General features: G+C 33.4%; 2 protein-coding genes across 4 annotated transcripts; one reads left to right on the forward strand and one right to left on the reverse strand.

The window, feature by feature from the left end:
- Positions 1-1,352: 1,352 nt before the first annotated feature.
- Positions 1,353-6,643, reverse strand: LOC142220309 (uncharacterized). Of its 3 annotated transcripts, none has more exons than XM_075289370.1 (2): positions 6,484-6,643; positions 1,353-2,312 (listed from the first exon to the last, which is right to left on the reverse strand). In XM_075289370.1, exon 2 carries the CDS (start codon positions 2,260-2,262, stop codon positions 1,888-1,890), a length of 375 nt encoding a protein of 124 aa, XP_075145485.1. In that variant the 5' UTR covers positions 2,263-2,312; positions 6,484-6,643; the 3' UTR covers positions 1,353-1,887. The 3 variants fall into 3 exon arrangements, with proteins under 3 accessions (XP_075145485.1, XP_075145487.1, XP_075145486.1); XM_075289372.1 differs by lacking the exon at positions 6,484-6,643 and adding an exon at positions 2,514-2,657; XM_075289371.1 differs by lacking the exon at positions 6,484-6,643 and adding an exon at positions 2,464-2,599.
- A 3,455-nt stretch (positions 6,644-10,098) lies between these two features.
- Positions 10,099-25,452, forward strand: Sbf (SET domain binding factor). The gene is made up of 9 exons (XM_075289373.1): positions 10,099-10,831; positions 10,894-10,994; positions 11,094-11,697; positions 13,320-15,069; positions 15,135-17,404; positions 17,479-18,379; positions 20,487-20,611; positions 20,678-20,760; positions 25,064-25,452. The coding sequence occupies exons 1-9, from the start codon at positions 10,777-10,779 to the stop codon at positions 25,154-25,156; spliced, it is 5,982 nt and encodes a 1,993-aa protein (XP_075145488.1). The 5' UTR covers positions 10,099-10,776; the 3' UTR covers positions 25,157-25,452.
- The last annotated feature ends 171 nt before the right edge of the window (positions 25,453-25,623 follow it).

Raw genomic sequence — 25,623 nt, forward strand, 5'->3', positions numbered from 1 at the left:
GACTAAGCTGTGGCGATTTTACAAGGAAAATGTTGGTATTTAGACCATTTTTGTCGAAATCAGAAAAACATATATATGGGAGCTATATCTAAATCTGAACCGATTTCAACCAAATTTGGCACGCATAGCTACAATGCTAATTCTACTCCCTGTGCAAAATTTCAACTAAATCGGAGCAAAAAATTGGCCTCTGTGGTCATATGAGTGTAAATCGGGCGAAAGCTATATATGGGAGCTATATCTAAATATGAACCGATTTCAACCAAATTTGGCACGCAGAGCTACAATGCTAATTCTATTCCCTGTGCATAATTTCAACTAAATCGGAGCAAAAAATTGGCCTCTGTGGTCATTTGAGTGTAAATCGGGCGAAAGCTATATATGGGAGCTATATCTAAATCTAAACCGATATCAACCAAATTTGGCACGCATAGCTACAATGCTAATTATACTCCCTGTGCAAAATTTCAACTAAATCGGAGCAAAAAATTGGCCTCTGTGTGCAAATGAGTGTAAATCGGGCGAAAGCTATATATGGGAGCTATATCTAAATCTGAACCGATTTGGCTGATATGTTGCAAGTTTTTCGAGACTCATAAAATATTCGGATGTACGGAATTTGAGGAAGATCGGTTGATATACACGCCAATTATGACCAGATCGGTGAAAAATATATATGGCAGCTATATCTAAATCTGAACCGATTTTTTCCAAAATCAATAGGGATCGTCTTTGAGCCGAAACAGGACCCTATACCAAATTTTAGGACAATCGGACTAAAACTGCGAGCTGTACTTTGCACACAAAAATACATCAACAGACAGACAGACGGACAGACAGACAGACGGACATCGCTAAATCGACTCAGAATTTAATTCTAAGACGATCGGTATACTAAACGATGGGTCTCAGACTTTTCCTTCTTGGCGTTACATACAAATGCACAAACTTATTATACCCTGTACCACAGTAGTGGTGAAGGGTATAAAAAGAAGGATTTCAAACCGAATGAAATCTTTTATTTTAAATTTTTATGTTTTTTTATGTTATATGTTTTCTATAGACCTGGTAAATATTGGGTGATAAAATAATATGAAAGCTCTTTAGAAACAAGGTTTAAAAATATACCACAAATTGTCCAAGATTCCCCTTTCACTTGTTGCCAAAAAAAGGTGGTTGCTTAAAAGCAGCTGATTTTATGTATGTTCGAAACGACAGTGTTGCAAGATTTTGAAAAAACACATTGAAACTTTTGTAATTTTGACTGACACCAGCGGCTTTAATGCTTTCAAGCCTTGTTATGTCCTTTAAAAAGTTAATCCCTCCCCCAAACAAAAAAATAAACACATTAATTTTATGAATAAATTATGGATGTATATTTAGATTCACTTTAAGCAGGTTAAGTACGAAAAAACAAAGGGTCTTTCAATGCATACATAATTTTTTTTTTTTAATTATCTTTAATATAAAGTTACACATAAAGAAACAAACAATGGGGGGTACATTATAGATTTTATACAGGAATATTATAGATTTTAAAACAAATAATAATACTCATAGCAAATATAAAAAAAAATCTAAAGACCATAAACGATAGTCATTTGCTCATGGTTGGTAAAGAACAGTAAAAAAAATTACTTAAAAATAAGGAAACATCTAACATAAAGGGGGGTTTTATTTGTATAGTTTTCTTTCATTCATTGTAGAATTTTTTCCAGGGGTCATAGATGTTTTTAGTTGAGATTAAATAGGCAAACATGTCATTTTAGTTATTTTGAATTAAGAAAAATCTCTTGTTTTTTTATTATTATAATATAAATGCGTTTGGTTTCCTTTCCAAAATCAAAACGAAAGCGTTTAACTGTTAAGACGTGATTACAATTCTCCTTACCAGAAACTTCCTGATGAGAAACCCCCAGGTGGTACACGAGTTCGGGTATTATTCGCTGATCCTGCTTCATTGTTAGAAGCCCCATTAGATGTAGGTTTGTTTTCGGTTTTTTCTACTTTGGCAGTATCGGCAGTTTCTTTTTTATGTTGAACTTCTTCACGTAATTTCTCAACAACTACATTGGGATCTGTGGAACCCATGCATGCATTTAGATTGGAAGAATTCTGTTGATTGTACTTGGGGCGTGGAGCATTAACACTCACATCGGGTTCCGCAAAAATATTCGAATGACCACCACCTGGAGGTTTCAAAACACGACTTGATGGACGGGAACTGGAGGTCATTGTTGCGGAATTTTCTGTTGAAGTCATAATGCGATTATATTTCTTTAAGTTTTGTGGTGTGGCGAAAACGACACTGGCTGTAAAATATATAAAAAAAATATATTACAAAAAGTTATTCACTATCGATAAAAACATATTGGTTTTTTGTTTGAAATTCAATATTGTTAGTCCTTTCATTATTTTTAAATAGCCGTTTATTTTGAAAACCACAAACGAAACTGCATTTACTTGTTTTGGGAAAAATCAATTGCAAAAGAAAAACATTAAATTGCACACACCCTATTCTTTGTGCTAACTTTTAACAAATGACTTCACTGGCGCGTCATTCATTCACTGACTCTGACTGGTTGTGTGTCTCCTTTCTATCTTCTTAGCGCAGCAATATACTATGCGCGAGTGTAGAAAATGTACCAAAATAAAACAGACCAAGTAATACATAGAAGAAATTACAACGTACAAAGTCCCCCTCCAAATTCCCTCACTCTATTATGGAAAGGCGGAGGGACAAAGGGGTGTATAAGCAAAAACCTCAACAATATACATGGTACATCATCATCATCATAAGCGACAAATACATTTACTAATCATTACTACAAAACAAACATCACCCGACTAGCCAACAGAACTTTCACAACTTTTATTATTTTCTCCATACCGCAAACATGTATTTGTACAATAATTTCCCTTTGTCTATCTCTTCATTCTCTTTGTGTAACTTTTTTGTGGCTTTTATTTTGGGATTGCAAAACATGAGGAGGTGTCGGTAGAAAATTATAGTAAGAGAATTCATGTACACAAAATAGGTATTGCGTTCCTTTTTTTTTTTTATACCAACATTTTAGATTCACATACAAAGTATGACACGCTGAAAAGGGGGCACTTCTTAAAATTTGGAGAAGACGTTTACTATATTTCCACATGCAAAATGGGGGCAAATGCGCATATGGATATGACACACACAATCTTCTGAAATTCCAACAGTTTCTGTTATCTCGGGCACCTTCAATCGGTGATTTGCCAAAACGAAATTGTACATTTTTGGCTATTTTATATTGTTTTCGGATCACCTGGACATGACTCAATAAGAATCGGGAAAATAATAAGAAACTCACTAGAACTTGTTTCTACGACAATTTTGTATAAGACTTTATTTTATAAAAAAAATGTTGTCTATAGCGAAAAATAATAATAATAATTTTAGTCGCATGAGATAAATTTTTACGAAGGTTTGTCGCTTGGGATACATTATTGGAAAAATATCTGGCATGTGGCAAATATTTACCGTAATTGTTTTCATAAACTTTTTGCTGAGAAATGGTCCCATGTGAAAATATTTACCAAAAAAGTTGATTCATGCTATAAAATTTCCTTAAAAAAATTGCCTAAAGTAATAAAAAATTCCCCATTTTTTATTTAATATTATTTAGTATAATTAATACTTTTTAAAACACCATGAAACACTAATCAAAGTTGGTGAGTGAATGGTTTCGGGGTCATAAATCGAACGTTGTTGAGTGGTCAAGTCAGTCCACCGACCTCAATCGCATTGAAAACCTTCGGGGCGAACTCAAGAGAGATTTCCCCAAGCTTCCCTGCAGGTACAAAAAAACAATTGTGGGAAAATATTCAAAAAGTATGGTATAATATACAGGTGGAGATATGCCATAAGTTAATTTTATCCATATCTAAGAGAATTGAAGCAGTCCTTAAAAATCCCGTTGAATATACAGGATATTAGCGCCCTAGTTCGATGCTTAGTGCAAACACTAACTTTAATGTGCAAATTCTTGTATTATTTTCATGTTTTTTCATATAAACCTATTTTACTGTACACATAAAATTCGACGATTTTTTGGAATTTAATTTATTTTAAGTTATTATATAGTCCTATCTGAATTCTAAACTAATTTTTAAATACACGACATATTTCTACTTTATAAATAATTCCGTAATATTCAATATTCAACCATGGCTTTGTTAAAAAAAAATTCTTGGGAAAAATTCAAAATTTCTGTGAATTGTCGCATGCGACAAAATTTGTAATTGTCACATGAATAATTTTGTTTTTCATATGAAACAAATTTTTTGGTTTGTCGCTTGGGATAATTTTTTTGGTGGATATATATCGCATGTGACAAATATTTAACAATAAATTTGCCTCATTCTATAAAGTTTTTAGTTTTTGATGAAAAATTGTAACATAATTTTGTTGGTGAAAATTTGTCTAATACGAAAAATATTAAAATATTTGCCCAAAAAGTGGACTCAAGATATAAATTTCAGAAAAAATATTGTCTTAAGCAACAAAAAAAAAATCAGCATGTGAGAATAACAAATTGTGTATAATGGACATTTTTTGTGAAAAATTTTCGAATGCGACAAAAAATTTAATTCCCACATGAGGAAGTTTTTATTGCATGCAACTAATATTTTGATATTTGTTTTTTTGCTTTGAATAAATTTTTGGAGAATATAAGTCGCATGGGAGAAAAATTCACCAATAAATTTATATAAAGCAAAGTTTTTGGTGAATATATCATACAAACATTTTTTTCCCCAAAAATACAGTAAAACCTTTGAAAGGTGGACACCTACGGACGCCTAAATTGTCCGAATTGGGGAGGTATCCAGTTATGAGAGGTTAATTTTAATGTGAAATTATAGAAAATGTCCCCAGACAACAAAAATTTGGGAGTGGTCTAAGTTTTGAGACATTTCACTGTATTTAATTTTATTAGAAAAAAATTTGAAGCTTTTATTGTGTTCCGTTTTTTTTTATTAAAGGATTTCGACCTAACTCTGAATTAATCAAAATACATTATCTTAAGGGCTGCACTCTCGTCGAGTTCTTTTTTCGAACACAGACATTGTGTTCGGTGCTTGTCTCTGGTTATTTCACAGTTATGTATAATTATACGAGTGGAACCGAGAGTTCATTTACTGAAATTCGATTTGATTGGACAAAAATACCAGTTACCGCAATCAACATCATATCAGTTTCTTTGTCTCGATAATTTTGTACTTCTATATAGGAATTGAGATCAGGTAATCTCTTTATCATTTTTAAGGGTGTTTTCGTTTCGCAAAAATTATGTTGCCTTGTTGGTGTTACACTACTTTGTTCCCCTCACAATAATTTCATCGAAATGATAGTGTCATTTCAAAGTTCAAATATTGCGAGGAATATAGGACCCAAAAGCTCTATGACAATGTCCTACATATTTTGCAATCAATTTCGAGAATGTTGCACATTTTTTCCCAAACGAAATCGCCATAAGTTAGCTACCCCTAAACAATATATCCCTGCCTGATAATGATTCTTGTAAAGCAATGATTATTTCGCCATTACATTTCCTTCTCATTATCATTCGATGATATTTACAAGATTGATTTTCGTTGATTAAAAAAAAGTGTTTACAAATAGACCTAGTAAATTTTCTCTGCTACGGCAATTATCAAGACTTTTCGTATTGAAGAGGCGACGCGTTCATAATAGAGCAGACTGATAATATCGAGATAACAAAGTATTCAATAAAAAAGAAGACCAATTTCTTTTGTTTACATGTGATTTGAACCAACTTAACAAAGCCAAGCCAAGTTAGTTCTTTCCCATTTCCCATGCTTTTGTGTTTCCAAAGTCATTTTGGCTGTCTGCTTCAAAAACAATGGTGGGGGCAAATGTCATTGCGCTTTTTACACCAATAGATAATTCATGCTGAGGGGGAACAAGAATATGGTATGCAGAGAAGATGGACATTTGTGTGTCGCCGACTTTCAAATGTGGTGAGTGACGTCAGCCTGGGGAACGGACACAATGTCTGGCCAAAAATGCAAATGGTGTGAAAATACACAAAAAAAATGCATGAATACAAATGGTGTATATATATACGTACAGACAATATGAGTGCGTATGAATAATATACATACATATGTATATATAAAAACTATATACGGAAATTACGGATGTTTAAGTTTTCAGTTTTTTTTTTGGCACAATATTAAACAATGCCAAAAATACTTTAAAAAGCAAACTAGGTGGGATGAATATGATAATATAGACATGAATATTTAGATAATTATGACATAAAAAATGATGTGCGCGCAAAACCTAATGAGAGTTGTTTTGGACAAATAAAGCGGTCCAAACCAGTTAAAATGGAACACACAAGATTCAAGCTTTGCAAGTGAAACCATTGCGGCATCGATTTTTCAAAGCAAAAAAAAAAAAAAGATAGGAAAATTACTTACATGGATTCCTCAATAAGAATTTAAAAAGTCCTTTTATTATTGAAATAGCTTTAATGTTTAATTCGAATTGTTTTACTGTTCAATTTAAACAAATGCTACTAATTACGAGTTCTCTGCCACACAACAACCGCCAAATATGAGTTTCTGCGTTATTTATGAATAAAATAGGGATCTATAAATCGAAAATCGATTATTGGAAATTTGGCACAAAAAAACCTAAAAAACGATTATTAACCTAAAAATAATCGCAAAATCGATTTTAGATTTTGAGCTATTTTTTAAGAGCACCATACACGACGCGGCAAAAATCTGCTGGTATAAAGTCTTGTTCGCTTGTTGCACGGACGCGTTGGCATAAAATCAGACGCACTTTGATATTTTCATGTAATATGATTTTACCATGATTATAAAAAAAGCATTTCTGCAATGGAATGTTTTTGATAAATTTCTGTTCTAAAAGAACGCAAGAATGTGACAGAACGATTACAAAAAATCAATGACGAGAGAGTGGAATGAGAATACTTTTTTCGCTTTAACGTTGCCGTCCGACTGCAAAACAGATTCCCACAAGGGAAACCAAAACGCCACCATTGTATGACCATTTTTAGTTCACAATCAGCCATCTCCAAAAACTCGTCAGCTCTACAATTCTCTCCATACCCCTGCCAACATTTTTTGAATTTGACGGCGTTTCTGAGAATCCCCACCACGTCGAAAACAATCGTATACGACATCCAAAACTCGACGGAAAAGCACCGTCACTATTGAGAAGTTGTACCACGCCAAGTTACTATAAAAAAGTATCGCATGAGTGCAATTATTAGGTGCCCTTTTTAATAAATTTAGAACGACGGCAATAAGAGCCCCTTCAAACAACCAGAAAAATTGCATTTTAAGATAGTTGTAAAAGAATCATTGTGGTCAAGTAAAACACGATTGTTTAGATGTTTATTGATTTGATTAAACATTTATATGCCCATGTCCCCAAATCCACTTCCATGTGAATGTGAATCAATTCCACAATTTTCGTGTCCTACAATCCACTTTCACCGGAATTTTCGTGAAATCAATTCACTTGCAAAAGTCTTGGTGAAAGTTGAATTATGTCCAAGATGGGTGTATTTCCGGTTAAAAAAGTACTCGCGTAAAAAATTTGAAATGTTTTATATTTAATACATGAGTTTTATTAAAACTGCGTCATTTTTAATTAAAAAATAATAAATTATAAAATGTCTATTGATTCAACTTATTTCGATTTCCGCCTTAAGGCCGGTACTCTGTTCGGTTTTCGCGTTGAAACTCCATACAAAACCAAAACATGCGAAAAACTAGCGAAATTTTTTCCATTTGTGGTACTTTGTTTTTTTCGAGTTGAAAAACTGACGTAACTCGCGTGTTCAGTATTTTCATAACATGGCGCCATTTGCAATGTGAATTAAGAAATAATTTATTTATTAAACTGATTTTTGTGAATTTATAACACAAAAATGGATCTGATTATTATTTAAAAATGTAATCTGATGATTGATAAAACTAACATGGAATTGTATTTCCATAATAAACTAGCAACCAACATCTACCGCTCCCTACTATATGGTAGAATATAAATAATTTATATAATATGAAATTTAAACACAAATGTTAACAAAATAAAAGCTTTATTTGGTGAATTATATTTTACAATCGTTTCATTTGTACTGGGCATCGGGATAATAAACACAAAACATAATTTAAACAAAAGGAGGCACAGCAATTGATGTTCCAAACAAGCATTAGCACTTCAAGCAACATGTATAGTACCGAGGTAGCAATGAATGGAATCACAAGAATTAACTGCTATGTTCCAAAAAATAAAATGCAGCACTGTAAAATTAGTTTTTTAATTCCATAGATATTTGTAAAATAACTTCGCCTGCTTCTTCTTTTTCAAATTATTTATTTTGTATGCGTGTGTGTGTAAATCGAGCAACTAGTTGCGTATGTATATGTAATCATTTCGTGACAGTCTGCGATGTTGTCAATACATTTCGACGAAATAAACGCAAAAAAGTCCCAAAATGGCTGTTTTTTCCCCTCAAAATATATTGTCAACACTATCATTTTTCAACGCGAAACAATGATTTAGGGGAACTTTTTTCGCACCAACAAACAGAGTACCGGCCTTTAGTGAATTTTTGGGTGATTTGTGCAACCCAGCTGATTACAGAAAAGTTCAAAAAAGAACGTGGAATTAAGAACACCAAATATTCACGTTCGTGGATTTGACGTGAATAGTGGAAGTGGAATTGAAGTGGATATCGGAACATGGGTGATAAATTCTTGTAAATATAACATTTATACCACATTTAACATAATTTTTTCATTTATAATAGAATGATGTTGATTCACAAGTGGCAAGTTACATGTTGCAGCTTCTATCAGATGGAGGCAGCGTGTCTGTAAAATATCTAAAAAACAATCACTTTATTCCATTTGGAAAGTCAAAAATTGTTCACCAATATACCTTTTACAATTTTAAGGTGAGTACTATGCTCGGGGTTTTCACCAAAAAATTAAATTAAAAGTACAAATATATTTAGGAAGACGATTATAGGTCTTGCAAAATAATGGATGGAAAAGTTCCAAGGAATTGATTGCAAATAATTTTATATTTCTAAATTAATTAATTAAAAAATTAACCGTGAAAACAAGCTGGTTTTCAGCTTGAAAACCGAACATAGTACTCAGCTTTAAGCGAAATAACTATGTTTTCAGCACTTCATTATCGAATTTATTTAAATAATTTATAAGAAGCTAGTTGCGCTTGGTGTTCCAAATAAAGTTTTTTGTATGTGAATTGTAAAATTTGTGATATATTGCCAAAAAAAAATAATGGGTATTGCTATACTGAAACAATGTATGGGAATGAGAATACTCGAATATTTATTTTTACCACATATTTTGTTTTGGGAATATGACCAGACTGGTTTTTAGCAAACCTTCCTTTGGGAGAATAAATACAAACTCTCTCAGTGCCATCTACTATGTTGACATAGGCTCTCTCAATACAAGAGCGAAAATCTCTACCTTTTCGTAACACTCTTTTTGTTGCCGGTTTCTTGTGTAGTAGAACCGGAGAGCGTTGCCAAACCACACCAATAACAAGTGGCAACCAGTGATGCCAACTGCCGAAAGGCAAAAAGCACCAACTTTTTTTTTGTAAATTCTAACATAACATCTCCCACCACAAAACTACTAAAGCCAGCTAAAATTCAATGATGTACTAAAAAAATAAAAATAAAACTTCCAAAGAGAAATACCAATATTGATTAAAAAAGAATCACCATCATAACATTCAAATTCTATATCTGGCAATATAGTTGAGTTTCTTGAGCTTTTGAAAGTCTAATCCGAATTTTTGTATGAAAAGATATGTTCAAGTTAACAATAACGTTCAAATTGAAAAAGCACCGAAAGCATTAAATGAAAATGCCAGAAAGCACCAAGTTAGTGCTTTTTTTGGAAAGACACTAAAAAGGCAATTTGGTGCTTTTTGGAAATCAAAAAGCACTAAATTCTGTGCTAAAAGCACCAAATTGGCATCACTGGTGACAACGTATACTGTCAAATGACAAGAAGAAGAAGAAAATAAACCAGAAGTACATTTTGTAAATTTAATCGATTAAAAAGGCATTTGTTTATTAGTTTCATGCAAAATTAGCGCAACTACTTCTTTTTAAGTATATATATCAAATCCACGAAATGTTTTTATGGCGATGAGATGACCGGATTAACGATATAAGCATCATTTAGAACATCATATTTTTTTGCTAGGTGTGGTTAAAGTACATCAAGTATACAACGAATAGAAATATGAAAAAAAAACTAAATTATTAATTCCCTAGTCAACAAATACATATGCAATATGAAAGAGGCCTTTAATCGGAAATCGTGAATAGAATTAATTAGCCTGATCAAAAAAAAAAGCGAAGGAAGAAGATACCTACCTACCAACGTTTTTTATGCAAATGAATCCATTCTATAGGTGATGAGAGAAGAATTAAGAATTGGAGAATGACTGAATGACGGTACCATCGTCTTCTTTGTATTCGTATTTTTACGAATTATTGATGAAGTAAGAAGTGATCTTGTACGAGAAGAAAACTGTTTCAGAAGATCTAATCTCTAATGAAAGTGTAGCAGATTTCCAATTTTGGACACTTTGGACTGCAAATAAACAAAAAAATAAAAGATACATATAGAACGGCAAAGCAACAAAAAAAAAACTAAAGGCAATGCAACAATTTGACAGTCATGTCACGACTTGCTGATTATTTTGTTATTGTCGGCTATGATAGTGAAAAAGACCGTAAGTATGAATCCAATATTAAAATAATTCATAAATATGCATAAATCATTTTTTGTTAACAGGGACAGCTACCGAAAATAGTCTACTAACATGTGGCAAGATTATACAACGTTTTCCCGAAAAAGATTGGGTGGATACACCCTTTATCGAGGGCATAGAATGGGTAAGAGCATACCAAAATTCTTATCTTTAATATAATTGTTGATGTGTTTTTTTTTGTCACTCCCTCCTTAATAATAATGTATGTACATTAATCCTCTAGTTTTGCCAACCATTGGGCTGGAATTTATCATATGAGAAACAAGAACCGAAATTTTTTACATCCGTTCTCACCGACATTGATGCTAACAAACATTATTGTGCCTGCCTAAGTTTTCACGAAACTCTAGCTATTACTCTCAATAAGAAAGTCGTTGACGAAGAAGATGAGACCATATCGAATACATCAAAATATACAAATTCATCACCATTGAATAGTTCGAATTTAAGTAATAATGGAATCGTTGGTAGCGGTGGTGGAGGCGGTGGTGTATCAATGCCTACCCCGACAACGACATCAACATCTCTTATATCCCATCATAGTGTTATGTATGCTCCAAAATGTTTAGTATTGATATCACGTCTGGATTGTGCAGAGACATTTAAGAATTGCTTAGGCACAATATACACGGTGTATATTGAAAATTTACCTTATGCTTTGGAAACATTGATTGGTAATATACTAGGATGTATACAAGTGCCACCAGCTGGAGGGCCACAGGTGCGTTTCTCCATTGGGGCCAGTGATAAACAGTCGTTGCAACCACCACAATCGTCTTCATTACCCATTACCGGAACATCAGTGAATTTTTTATTTAAACAATTGGGTATGTATACTATTATGATTATTTTTTATTGTAGGCCGTAGAGTTCCACAGAATCGCCCAATATTTTAAAGAATTTTAAAAGGATTACTTTAACATTAGCTATAGAAATAAAAATTTGATAAAATTTTCTATAGAAATAAAATATTGACAACATTTTCTACAGAAATAAAATTTTGACAACATTTTCTGTAGATATAAAATTTTGACAAAATTTTCTGTAGAAAAAAAATTTGACAAAATTTTCTGTAGAAATAAAAGTTTAACAAAATTTTCTGTAGATATAAAATTTTGACAAAATTTTTTTGGTATGTTGGGTGTAGTTTTTTTTATAGGAATAAAATTTCGACAATATTCTCTAGAGAAATAAAACGTTGACAAAATTTTCTATAAAAATAAAATTTTGACAATATTTTCTATGGAAACAAAATTTTCTATAGAAATAAAATGTTGCAAAAATTTTCTATAGATATAAAATTTTGCAAAAATTTCAACAAAATTCTCTATAGAAATCAAACGTTGACAAAATTTTCTATAAAAATAAAATTTTGACAAAATTTTCTATGGAAATAAAATTTTAACAAAATTTTCTACAGAAATAAAATTTTGCAAAAATTTTCTATAGATATAAAATTTTGCAAACATTTTCTATAGAGATAAAATTTTGCAAAAAATTTCTATAGAAACCAAATTTTGACAAATTTTCTATAGAAATAAAATTTTGATAAAATTTTCTGTACAAATAAAATTTGGCAAAATTTTCTGTAGAAATAAAATTTTGACAAAATTTTCTGTAGAAATAAAATTTGGACAAAATTTTCTGTAGACATAAAATTTTGACAAAATTTTCGGTAGAAATAAAATTTTGACAAAATTTTCGGTAGAAATAAAATTTTGACAAAATTTTCTGTAGAAATAAAATATTGACAAAATTTTTTTTGGTATGTTGAGTGTAGTTTTTTTTTATAGGAATAAAATTTCAACAAAATTCTCTATAGAAATAAAACATTGACAAAATTTTCTATAAAAATAAAATGTTGACAAAATTTTCTATGAAAATAAAATTTTAACAAAATTATCTATAGAAATAAAATTTTCATAAAATTTTCTGAAGAAATAAAATTTGGCAAAATTTTCTATAGAAATAAAATTTTGTATAGAAATAAAATTTTGCAAAAATTTTGTATAAAAATAAAATTTTGCAAACATTTTCTATAGAAATAAAATTTTGCAAAAATTTTCTATAGAAATAAAATTTTGCAAAAATTTTCTATAGAAATAAAATTTTGAGAAAATTTTATATAGAAATAAAATTTTGAGAAAATTTTATATAGAAATAAAATTTTGCAAGAATTTTCTACGTAAATAAAAGTTTGCAAAAATGTTCTATAGAAATAAAATTTTGCAAAAATATTCTATAGAATGTTGACAAAATTTTCTATAGAAATAAAATTTTGACAAAATTTTCTACGGAAGTTTTTTTGGTAAATTTTTCTCCAGTGGCAACAGTGCTCAAGAGTTATTTGTGAAATTTGACCATCGTTTTTGATAATACTTGAAAATACGGGTTTTGATTTCATTTTATTCATTTCCATCTAAATAAAATAAAAACTATTACTTTTTAGGTATTAAAAATGTACTCATATTATTGTGTGCTGTAATGACTGAAAACAAAATACTTTTCCATTCGAAAAGTTACTCCCACCTTACGGATAGTTGTAAAGGCCTGGTGGCACTCATGTATCCCTTTCGTTATACTCATGTCTACATTCCCATCTTGCCTGCACCCCTTACCGAAGTGCTATCGACACCGACACCATTCATAATGGGCATACATAGTTCACTACAGACAGAAATTACGGAATTATTGGATGTTATTGTGGTGGATTTAGATGGCGGCCTGGTAACCATACCACCAACATTAACACCACCCGTACCGGTGTTGCCTTCACCTTTATGGGAACAAATACAGGAATTGTTGACAATGATATTATTTCCGAATTTATCGCAAGCAGATTTGGCATTTCCCTCGCAAGAGAAACCAACAAACTATCCGAAATCAGAGAGTATTATTGACAAGGAGTTGAGGGCGATATTTATGCGATTGTTTGCCCAATTGCTGCAAGGATATCGGTCTTGCCTAACGCTAATCCGTATACACCCAAAACCGGTGATAACATTTCATAAGGCTGGATTTCTAGGAGCTCGTGATTTAATTGAAAGTGAATTTCTGTTTCGTGTTTTGGACAGTATGTTTTTTACTACGTTTGTTAATGAACGTGGACCACCGTGGAGACCGTCAGATGCCTGGGATGAATTGTATAGCACAATGAATGAATTACTCAAGTCCGAAGCGAATAATAAGAGCTTATTGCAAATACACATTGCCGAATTGGGAAAGGTGTTGTATGAAAATGAAAATCCCAGCCAGCAAACATATGTGCAAAAAGTCTTACGTCCACCAGAGGGTGCCTCACATCGTATACATCAGCCAGCATTTCCACGAATTAATCCAGACAAAGTGGAGCTTATCATTAATGATGGCATACGTAAAAATTGTCTGCAGCCTCGCTTAACGTCACAACGCAATCAAAATCGCACGATACCAATGGGACCTCGATTGCCCGAAGTGTTGGATGTAAGACCGAATCTTTTGAATTCGGCCAGACGTTTGGAAGTTTTAAAAACTTGTGTGGCCTATATTTTTGAAAATAAAATTGCCGATGCACGAAAATTGGTTCCGGCAGTCACAAGAACTTTAAAACATCGTGATGCTCGTTTAATATTTTGTCGTGAGTTAAATGGCTATGTCCATGGTAATAAAGCTGTGCTAGATCACCAACAATTCGATTTAGTTATAAAATTTATGAATAAAACTTTGCAAAATTCTACGGGTATCGATGAGTACACGGTGGCTGCCGCCATGCTGCCCATGTCTACAATATTTTGCCGTAAACTATCCACAGGCATTATACAATTCGCTTACACATGCATTCAGGATCATAGCATTTGGAAAAATCTACAATTTTGGGAATCCACATTCTATCAGGATGTCCAAATGCACATAAAGGCTTTGTATATGCAGCATAGGCGTGCCAATGAACACAATAAGGAATCAAATTGTGTTTTGGATGATGTGCCATTGGAAGAACCCACGGCTCTAGAAATCACAGCAGAGCAAATGCGTAAGGCACCAAACATTGAGGAGGAAAAGAAAAAAGAATTGGCCCAATCGGAAGAATCGACATTGTACAGTCAGGCCATACACTATTCCAATAGGATGGTATCGCTACTTATTCCGCCAGATGTTAATGCTGTTGGACAAAAGCCAAAACAAGCATTTCGATTTGATGAAAATCAAAGTGTATCCAATAGGTAGGATAACAACAATACTACACCATAGGAACTTTACTATAAATCTCAATTCTTTTCAATTTCAGTATTATGGGTTCATTGAGTGAACACTCCGATGAGGGCTTCGAAGAGAATGATGCTTCCGAAGTTGGTGTGGCCGTAGGGAAAATTGTTTCACGTTTTATTGATAGGGTGTGTACAGAAGGTGGGGTTACCTCGGAACATATACGAAACCTGCATGACATGGTGCCCGGTGTTGTACACATGCACATAGAATCTCTGGAATCGGTTTATTTGGAATCCAAACGCCATCCTCATGTACAAAAACCGAAAATCCAACAACCTTGTCTACTTCCAGGGGAGGAAATTGTTACAGATCACTTGAGATGTTATCTCATGGCCGATGGTAGAGAAGAAGATACACAAACCTTGATACCGGCCGAAGGAGCCATATTCCTTACAAACTATCGCATTATATTCAAGGGCAATCCTTGTGATCCCTTGGCCTGTGAACAAACTATAATTAGGGCTTTTCCCATATCCTCATTGCTGAAGGAGAAGAAAATCTCCGTATTATATCTGGCCCATTTAGATCAGACAATGCCTGAAGGCTTGCAGCTAAGATCTAGCACATTTCAGCTTATGAAAGTAGCCTTCGATTCAGAGGTTACACCAGAAATGATAGAAAATTTTCGTAAAATTTTAAACAAAGCCCGACATCCCATCGATGAGTTTGAACATTTTGCTTTTCAATCTTATGGCACCATTATACATGGCACAGTTCCTCTGAAGGCCAAGGAGAAATACTCAACGCTAAAGGGCTTTGCCAAGAAAACGCTTATGCGCACAGCCAAAAAAGCAGGCCTTAAACAAAAATTTACAACAAATACAAAACGAAAACTGGTAACATCTGCAGTAGATTTTGACTCTATGGTAGCTTCTGTGGATGCTCTAGAGACACATTCCCAAAATGATGAACTAGAAGATGACGAATTCGAATCGAATAATGAAACTTTACCTCGCATTGCTACCGCCAAGGATGTAGAGCGTATGCGTGATCGAAACTATGTGAGAGATTGGAAACGTTTGGGTTTCGAGGATATCCATAATGGTTATCGCATAACCACGGTAAACTCCAATTACAGTATGTGTCGATCATATCCGGCTTTATTTGTGGCTCCTTTACAATTCCACGATGCTGCTCTAACACATTTGGGTAGATGTTACAAGAGTCAACGAATACCGGTACCCACCTGGCGCCATAGAAATGGAGCATTGTTGGTAAGAGGAGCTTTGCCACACAGTAAATCGGTTATTGGTATGTTAAAAAATACCACGGGATCCAACAATATATCCAACGATGTGGCCAACTATCATGAACAGGACAAATATTTTATGGCTATTATAAATACAATGCCCAAGCCCAATATCCAATACCAATACAATTTGTCCTCCATCAATTTATCGATGAATTCTCTGCTCTTAAATACATCGGCTGTGGATGATTTACATTATCTAAATACATCATTGACGCCCGAAGTCACTAGGAAAAATAAATCGGGCATGTCTTCGTCGACACACGATGGCAAACAAAAAGGTGGTACCATTAAAAATTCTTCGGCGGTTTCGAGTAGTACGGCAGCCTATAGAAAAATACGTTTGTATGTCTTGGGTGAGAAATCCCAAACCAAATCGAGTGTCAATGCTGATTTGGGGGCAGAATTTATACCAGTTGATTATCCCGATATACGACATTCTCGTATATCTTTCAAAAAATTGATGAGGGCATGTCTGCCCTCCAATAATACCAATGAAACGGATCAAACCTTTGCCAAGAACATAGAACAATCTGATTGGCTACAACAAATCTCTTCACTGTTGCAATTGGCGGGAGCCGTTGTGGATCTGATTGATCTACAAGAGGCTAGTGTTATGCTATCGCTGGAAGATGGCTGGGATATTACGGCTCAAATATCGGCTCTTGCTCAATTGTGTTTAGATCCCTACTATCGCACAATCGAAGGTTTTCGTGTATTGGTTGAGAAGGAATGGATTGCTTTTGGCCACCGTTTTGCCCATCGCAGTCATTTGAAACCCTCGCACAATAGCTCGAATATAGCTTTTGCTCCGACATTTCTGCAATTTTTAGATGGTGTCTATCAGATACACAAACAATTTCCCATGGCTTTTGAATTCAATGAATTCTACATAAGATTTTTAGCCTATCATACGGTATCATGCCGTTTTAGAACATTTCTATTCGATTGTGAGGTGGAACGGTTTGACATGGGTATTACATCGGTGGAGGATAAACGAGGTTCTTTGTCAACTAATAAACTGCTGGGCAATAATAAATGTAAGTCTTAACTATAATATACTTTCCCGCTACATTTACTGTATGTTCAATATTCGATTTCTTTCATATACAAGGTAATAATGGTGGCTCCGACGATGAATCTGGTGTCTATCCTGTCGATATGCGTAACAAAACATTGGTCAATTTTAATCGTATTGGTCACTCGATATTCGATTACATTGAACGTCAGCATACGAAATCTCAAATTTTTTACAATTTCATTTACTATCTACATGACGAAGTTCTTCGACCTCAAAGTTGTACGGCCGCATTGGATTTATGGCCTTATTATACCAATGAGGAATTAGCTCAGGGGCCTCCCTATGATCTAGAGGTGACAAGTGCCGATGACGAATTAGATTTATCCGAATTGAAGGGTAAACGTCTAGTAATATCTGCCGGTTATGATAACATTGAAAAATGTGATCCCAATGCATTTGTATGCTTGTTGAGTGAGGTCAAACAAGCCGAGACGGAAAGGGGGCATTTGCCACAAAAATGGCAACAAGTATGGACAAGCTTAGATGTTCCACAGGTGGAAAGGATTGAGCGTAAATCATCTTTGAATAGTATATTCTATCATGGAAAATTGCAGCACAAGCGTTCCACATTAGAGATTATAATGAAGGGTCGTCTATCGGGCTATCAGGACAAATTTTTCCATCCGCATCGTTTTGAGAAACATCCATATACCACACCCACCAATTGTAATCATTGCACAAAATTATTATGGGGTCCAGTGGGTTATCGTTGCATGGACTGTGGCAATTCATATCATGAACGTTGTACCGAATTATCTTTGAAAAATTGCACAAAATACAAAGCCGTTGAAGGGGTGATACCACCAAATGTGAATATATCACAGGGCGATACGGCAAGTATAGCCTCAAGTGCTGCCACCACAGCACGAACTTCAAGTCATCATTTCTATAATCAGTTTAGCAGCAATGTGGCCGAAAATCGAACACATGAAGGGTATGTATGAGGGGATATTTTAATCTTTAAATGTTTCTTGATTTTAGAAACAAAAGTGTTTACAACCAAGGCTTTCCTTGAATTTTTTTTTAAGTTTAAATATCAACAGTATAGAGAAGATTGAAATCAATAACAACAAAAGAATAAATTATTATTTTTTTTAAATAATTTTATATCGTTTAAGATTTAAAGATTTAAAATAAAAAAAAATTAGGTTATTTTGAAAAAGGACAAAGAAATAAAACTAACCCTAGAAAGCTTAACCTACTGAAAGTCATGGATAAAATAAACAAAATCTGTGGATTTTTGTTTTAAATGTTTGTGCTTACACCGATTCTTTATAAAAATCCTTATCATTTATTTTTTATACCCTGCGCCACATTGTGGAACCGTCTGTATGTGAACACATTTTTGTAATCAAAGTCTAGGTCGCAATTTAAGTCCAATCGACTTCAAATTTGGCACAAGTATGTATTTTGGATCAGAATAGAACCTTATTGATTTTGGAAGAAATCGGTTAAATAGCTCTCATATATATCTTTCGCCCGATATGGACTTATATGACCCCAGAAACCAGAGTTTTATCCTAATTTGCTTAAATTTTTGCACAAGAAGAACAATTGGTACTATAGTTAAGAGTGCCAAATTTTATTGAAATCGGTTACGATTTAGATATAGCTCCCATATATAGCTTTCGGCCGATTTATGCTCATATGACCGCAGAGGCCAATTTTTTACTCCGATTTAGTTGAAATTTTGCACAGGAAGTAGAATTAGCATTGTAGCTGTGCGTACCAAATTTGGTTGAAATCGGTTCAGATTTAGATATAGCTCCCATATATATGTTTTTCTGATTTCGACAAAAATGGTCAAAATACCAACATTTTCGCCACTGCTTAGTTGAAAAGTTGTAAAAATGACTGTAATTTTCCTAAACTTCTAATACATATATATCGAGCGATAAATCATAAATAAACATTTGCGAAGTTTCCTTAAAATTGCTTCAGATTTAAATGTTTCACATATTTTTTTAATAACATTGTGTTTAATAACATTGTGCATTAGCCGACTTAAATTTTGAGTCTATAGATTTTGTAGAAGTCTATCAAATTATGTCTAGATCGAGTGATATTTAAATGTATGTACACGATCGAGTGATATTTAAATGGACAAACCTTTATATATAGCCCCCAACACATTTGACGGATGTGATATGTTATCGGAAATTTAGATCTACCAAGTGGTGCAGGGTAAAATATAGTCGGCCCCGCCCGACTTTAGAATTTCCTTACTTGTTTTTTAATAAATTTTTATTTATTGTGTAACAAAAAAAAATAAATTTTTAGTACACATTTTCATGAGGGAGATCGAAAAACTAAAAAACGCATACGTCTCCCAGACGTAGATAAGCTCTCTAGGGTTAGGTTAGGTTAGGTGGCAGCCCGATGTATCAGGCGTAGATAAGCTCTCTAGGGTTAGGTTAGGTGGCAGCCCGATGTATCAGGCTCACTTAGACTATTCAGTCCATTGTGATACCACATTGGTGAATTTCTCTCTTATCACTGAGTGCTGCCCGATTCCATGTTAAGCTCAATGACAAGGGACCTCCTTTTTATAGCCAAGTCCGAACGGCGTGAATGTACATTGCAGTAAAAGCACTTAGAGAAGCTTTGAAACCCTCAGAAATGTCACCAGCATTACTGAGGTGGGATAATCCACCGCTGAAAAACTTTTTGGTGTTCGGTCGAAGCAGGAATCGACCCCACGGCCTTGTGTATGAAAGGCGGGCATGCTAACCATTGCACCACGGTGGTTCCCCTCTCTAGAGTTAATGAATTTCAAAAAAAAAAAAATCTTCATACAAATCGGTAATCTAGGACATTTAAGTGACAAATGTGTTATTAGTTTTTTATCCTTTTTTTGTAATTTTTTGATTTTAATTTTATTTATTTGAGCTCTAGGAATTATATATTTTACTATTTTTTAAGTGTCATTTAAATCTGTTTTTTTGTTCTTTCTTTTTTAATTTTTTTTACTATTAATATTATTTTTTTGAGTTCCACGAATCGTATATTTTATTAATTAATTTTTAATATTTAATTGACAGTCATCTTTATAAACGTGGTGCCTTGTTAAAGAATTGGAAACAACGTTGGTTTGTTTTGGATTCCATAAAACATCAGCTACGTTATTATGACTCGGTGGAGGATTCAACATGCAAAGGTGTTATAGGTAAATTAGAATTTAAAATATAAATTTAGAAAAAAAAAAACAAATTAAAATATATATTTTTTTAAGATTTGGCTGAGGTACAGTCTGTTACAGCCGCACAACCAACACAAATTGGCACAAAACGTGTTGACGAAAAAGGATTTTTCGATGTAAGTGAAACATATTTTTTATTGTATTTATTGAATTTTAGAGAATTCTGAGGTTTCTAAAAAAAATTGTTTTTGGAAACCTAATATATGGAAATTGATATAAGACCTCTGGTGGATTTGGTTGGAATTGCTGTTAGAATCTATTTATCGAAGATCATAATTTTTGGCATATATTTTATAATTGGTAAATGTGTATGACTTCAAACACTTCAAAGTTATTTATTTATATCGCACCATAAAAGAAAAGAAAATAGGAGTTACTGTTCTTGCCTTAACATCGTTTTCTATTACGGCAAAAATTCTCTTTATATTGTAATCGACTTTATGATGGTTTATTTATTGCATCCTTAGGTTAGGTTAGGTGGCAGCCCAATGTATCAGGCTCACTTAGACTATTCAGTCCACAATGGTGAACTTCTCTCTCTCTCTCTTATCACTGAGTGCTGCCCGATTCCATGTTAAGCTCAAAGACAAGGCACCTCCTTTTTATAGCCGAGTCCGAACGGTGTGATTGCACATTCATTTAGAGAAGCTTTGAAACCCTCAGAAATGTCACCAGCATTACTGAGGTGGGATAATCCACCGTTGAAAAACTTTTTGGTGTTCGGTCAAAGCAGTAATCGAACCCACGAACTTGTGTATGCAAGGCGGGCATGCTAACAATTGCACCACGGTGGCTCCTTGAAAAGTCGATTTCATCGAAAGCACTGATGCTATCAGGCTGTGGAATTAAAATGGCTTATATCTAATTAAGATAATCTTTTGTGTCTCGATAATATGATGTTCATTTGTTTTGTCATTAATCAAATTCTACTTAATTTCTACGTGGTCACAACAGGCAAATATTTGACCAAAATGAGTGAAACTCTTTTCCAGGATCACTTTTGAAATAACTGGATATGGTTTTTGGAAAATTCTCATGATGTGGATATATTACCACAATATGCGACAAAAATATTTCTTGGTTGTTGGGGATCACTTCTTTTTCGATTTATGTCAAATGTTTGCCCGTACCTTAACTATTGCAGGGGAAATAGTTGCATATGAGCATCAGGTGAAGATTAAAATATAACCCCCTCTTTTTCTTGGTCGACCAGAATCTTCTGCTTGCAGTCCCCCATATCAAAAGTCACAATAATCAGGTTTTTTTTTATTAAAAAGGCGATTTTAGGTATACATACATTTCTTTGAAATAAAAACATTTTTCCTATACCAAACTCCAAATTTTGATAAAAAAATCAAAATTAATTTTTTTTTAATTAAGTAGAATTTGTTCAACATTTGGTAGATTACTTTTAACTCATGTGGCAACCGTGATCATGAGCCTGAATTTGTGTCCTTTTTTAAGTAAATATTAAACGGTTCAGCCATCTCGACGAGAGAATTGCTGCAGTCAACGGCGATTTTTAAATTAAAACAAGTTGTTGTTGTAACAGTTTTTATTCATTCATTTTGTTCTATGCTTTGGTACTTCAACTGGTGTCCAGATCTACGACAAGGGTGCGGCAAGGGTGGGGTGCGTCCAGAGTGATCTGGTAGTGAGTCGGGTAGGTTTAGCTGGGCAAGCGAAAATGTGACTAGTGTCATGTGGCCCTTGGTTACAGATGGGACACACGTCGGCTACGGCTGCACTTGCCTGATCTTAATTGTGCTAAAACCACCCTGGTCTGCTGTGGGAGGTCTCTTTCCTCCGGTGCTATGGGCGGTGGTCGGACTCCGAGAACAGGATTAACCTTGTAGCTTCTTACCGCTTCAGTTACAGGATCCTCATGAATCCTGTTCAGACCTGTCTGATATGCTGCCTGATCTAGAGGCTCACTTTTGTAACGCTGAATTTCGCTCTCTAGAAGGTGAAAATCAACCCTTACATTCCTGGGAGGAGGTTCCTGGAGGAGGTAAAACAAGTAAGGAAAGTCTAAAGTAGGGCGGGGCCGACTATATTATACCCTGCATCACTTTGTAGATCTACATTTTTTGATACCATATCAAATCCGTCAAATGTGTTGGGTGTTATATATAAAAGTTTTGGTCCTTTATATATAGCATATAAATCTACTCGATCTGGACAAAATTTGCAAGACTTATACAAAATCTATAGACATAAAATTTATACAAGAGTGGAACAAAGTGTGTATAAATATTGGATACATTTAAGTATAAATATTGGATACATTTAAACCTGAAGCAATTTTTAACCAACTTCGCAAAAGTATATTTATAAATTATCGGTCGATATATATGTATTAGAAGTATAGGCAAATTGGAGTCATTTTGGACAAGTTTTCGACTTAGCAGTGACGATTTTATAAGGAAAATATGGGTATTTTGGCCATTCTTCACCCAAATCGGAAAAGCATATATGTGGAAGCTATATCGAAATCTGAATCGATTTCAAATTTCCAAATTTGGCATACATAGTTACAATGTTAATTCTACTCCCTGTGCAAAATTTCAAGTAAATCGGAATAAAACTTTGGTCTCTGTGGTTATATGAGTCTAAATTGGGCGAAAGATATATATGGGAGCTATATCTAAATCTGAACCAATTTCAATCAAATTTGGCACACTTGTCAGACTGTTAATGTTATGCAGTTTTTGTCGGCGTTCTGTTCGTCTATATAAACTGCAAAAAATACGATTGAGAACAAATGTTCTTTTTTTAATGTTTTCATTGAATTAAATTTTTGCAGGCAATTTCAAATTGCAACTGCCAATGCTTCTATAACCATTTTATCGACCGCAACGCCGTTGATACCAAAACGCTGCGGTCATTGTGCGACATCTATACGCTGGACAATTGTTTCCTTTGCAGAATAGTTCTTCCTCTTGTATTTCCTACTCTTTGGTGCCAATCTCGCCAGTGTTGCCAGATTGAATTTTCGTAAGGTGATGCTTTGATTCACAATAGTTATTTATTGTGATTACTTTATTCAAATATGATTATGGTACATTAAATGTAAGAAATAAATAATTGAACTAATAGTTTGTACTATTTAAACAATGTATCCATTAAAAATGAGGAATTTTACAGCTGCATAAATAGGAAGACGGACTTCTTATTTAAGCAGCTGGAGCCAGTCTTTCGTAATTTTGTACATGCTTTAGATAAACGGCTATTTATTTCTTTAGTCCTTCACGTCTTGGATACTCAGCACTAAAAAAACAAACCTTATATCAATGATGCAGTAATAGGTACCTATTATGAATTGCAAGTATTTCGATAGAGCAATATTTCAAATTTTGTACTATGATTATAGGCCGGTACTCTGTTCGATTTTCGCGTTGGAACTCCATACAAAACCAAAAAAATGCGAAAAACTAGCGAAATTTGTTCCATTTGTGGTACTTTTTTTTGAGTTGAACAACTGACGTTTATGGCATGGCGCCATTTGCAATGTGAATTAAGAAATAACTTATTTATTAAAACTATTTGTGTGGGATTAAAGGAGTAGCAGATTAATTGCCCAAGGAAAAATAAAATAGGGCTGTTTTATTTTAGCACTGGAAATGCTAAGCCGTTAAGGACTAAAAGAAAACAGAGTACTCGTTTATCCAGGACATCTCCAAAAATATGCAACACTGTCATCAGCTGTTTAAAAACAATCACAGAAAAGAAGTGAAATCTTGCATTTTTAATGTATGAAATGCTTCAATTAGTAATAAATATTTACTGCTGCGATTATTTATGACACTATACCACTTTGAATTTCATGTTTTTCTATAAAATAGTCACAATAAATTGCTATTGTGAATCGAAGAAGCGTAACATTATCCAAATACAATCTGGCAACATCGGCGCGACTTGCACTGATGAGATGTTCTGGATAGAACACCAGTGCAACGATGTTCTGGATAGCCCATACAAATGTTGCATCCAGTGCAAAAAGAAAACAGCCCTAATGTTAATTTTGTAATAGCAAGCTGCAAGCACCAACTTAATTAATCGCTTAATATCGCTCCCTGTTAAATAGCGCTCCCTGTTAAATAGCGCTCCCTGTTACCTAAATAAACACCGCTTTCCATGTGCGAAATAATGGTTTCTATAAAATTTTTTCGCAAGAATGAACATAGTACCGGTCTTATGATCGCAATGCATCGTCATAAATATGTTTATATAAAATTCGTTTATGATTTCAACAGCTTTTTTTCCTAAGTAATTCTACCAGATCTGGTTTATATAGAAGGCTTAAATGCCACATAATATTCGATTACTTTACAATTTAGACTAACTTGCTAAAATTTCTCAAATAATTTGTATTGATTATTACTATTTTTTTCTCTCTCCCTTTTTACAAAATAAAAGTTGAAAACTTCCCGACGCACCTATAATTTATATGCCATAAATGCAAATTTGGCCCAGGAGTGGATTGAGAAAATCCAGGCTTGCTTACAATAGAGATTATAAAAAAGGAAAAATTCTTTAAAAGAAAAAAAAACGCAAAGAATTAAATGTCTAGAATAAAATATTTAGCCAAGTATTTACTCAATTAAAAAAAAAAAAAAACAATTCCGTTAAATTTTGTTTAGTTTTTTGTTTTAGCAAAAACAAAAAAAAATAACAATTGTTTTGACTCTCCAGAGTGTTGTATATATATAATTTAGAATAATGAAGCATTTCAGTTGCAATATGCAATTCATGTATTTAATTGAATTAATATTTTTAATATAATTATTTCCAGTTATTTGTTTCCATCCTGTTTTTTTTAATTCTAAGGACTACTACAATTGGTTGTTTGCTTTATAAATATATTGGTTTTTAAATTTTCTTCCACTAAATTATTTTCCATTATAGTTAGATATTTAATTTCAAGCTTTTAATACAAAGATTTGCTTTTGAAGAACATTGTTGTTTTTATTATAATT

The sequence above is a fragment of the Haematobia irritans genome, chromosome 1, assembly GCF_050003625.1.
Source record: "Haematobia irritans isolate KBUSLIRL chromosome 1, ASM5000362v1, whole genome shotgun sequence".
NCBI classification, from domain to species: domain Eukaryota; kingdom Metazoa; phylum Arthropoda; class Insecta; order Diptera; family Muscidae; genus Haematobia; species Haematobia irritans.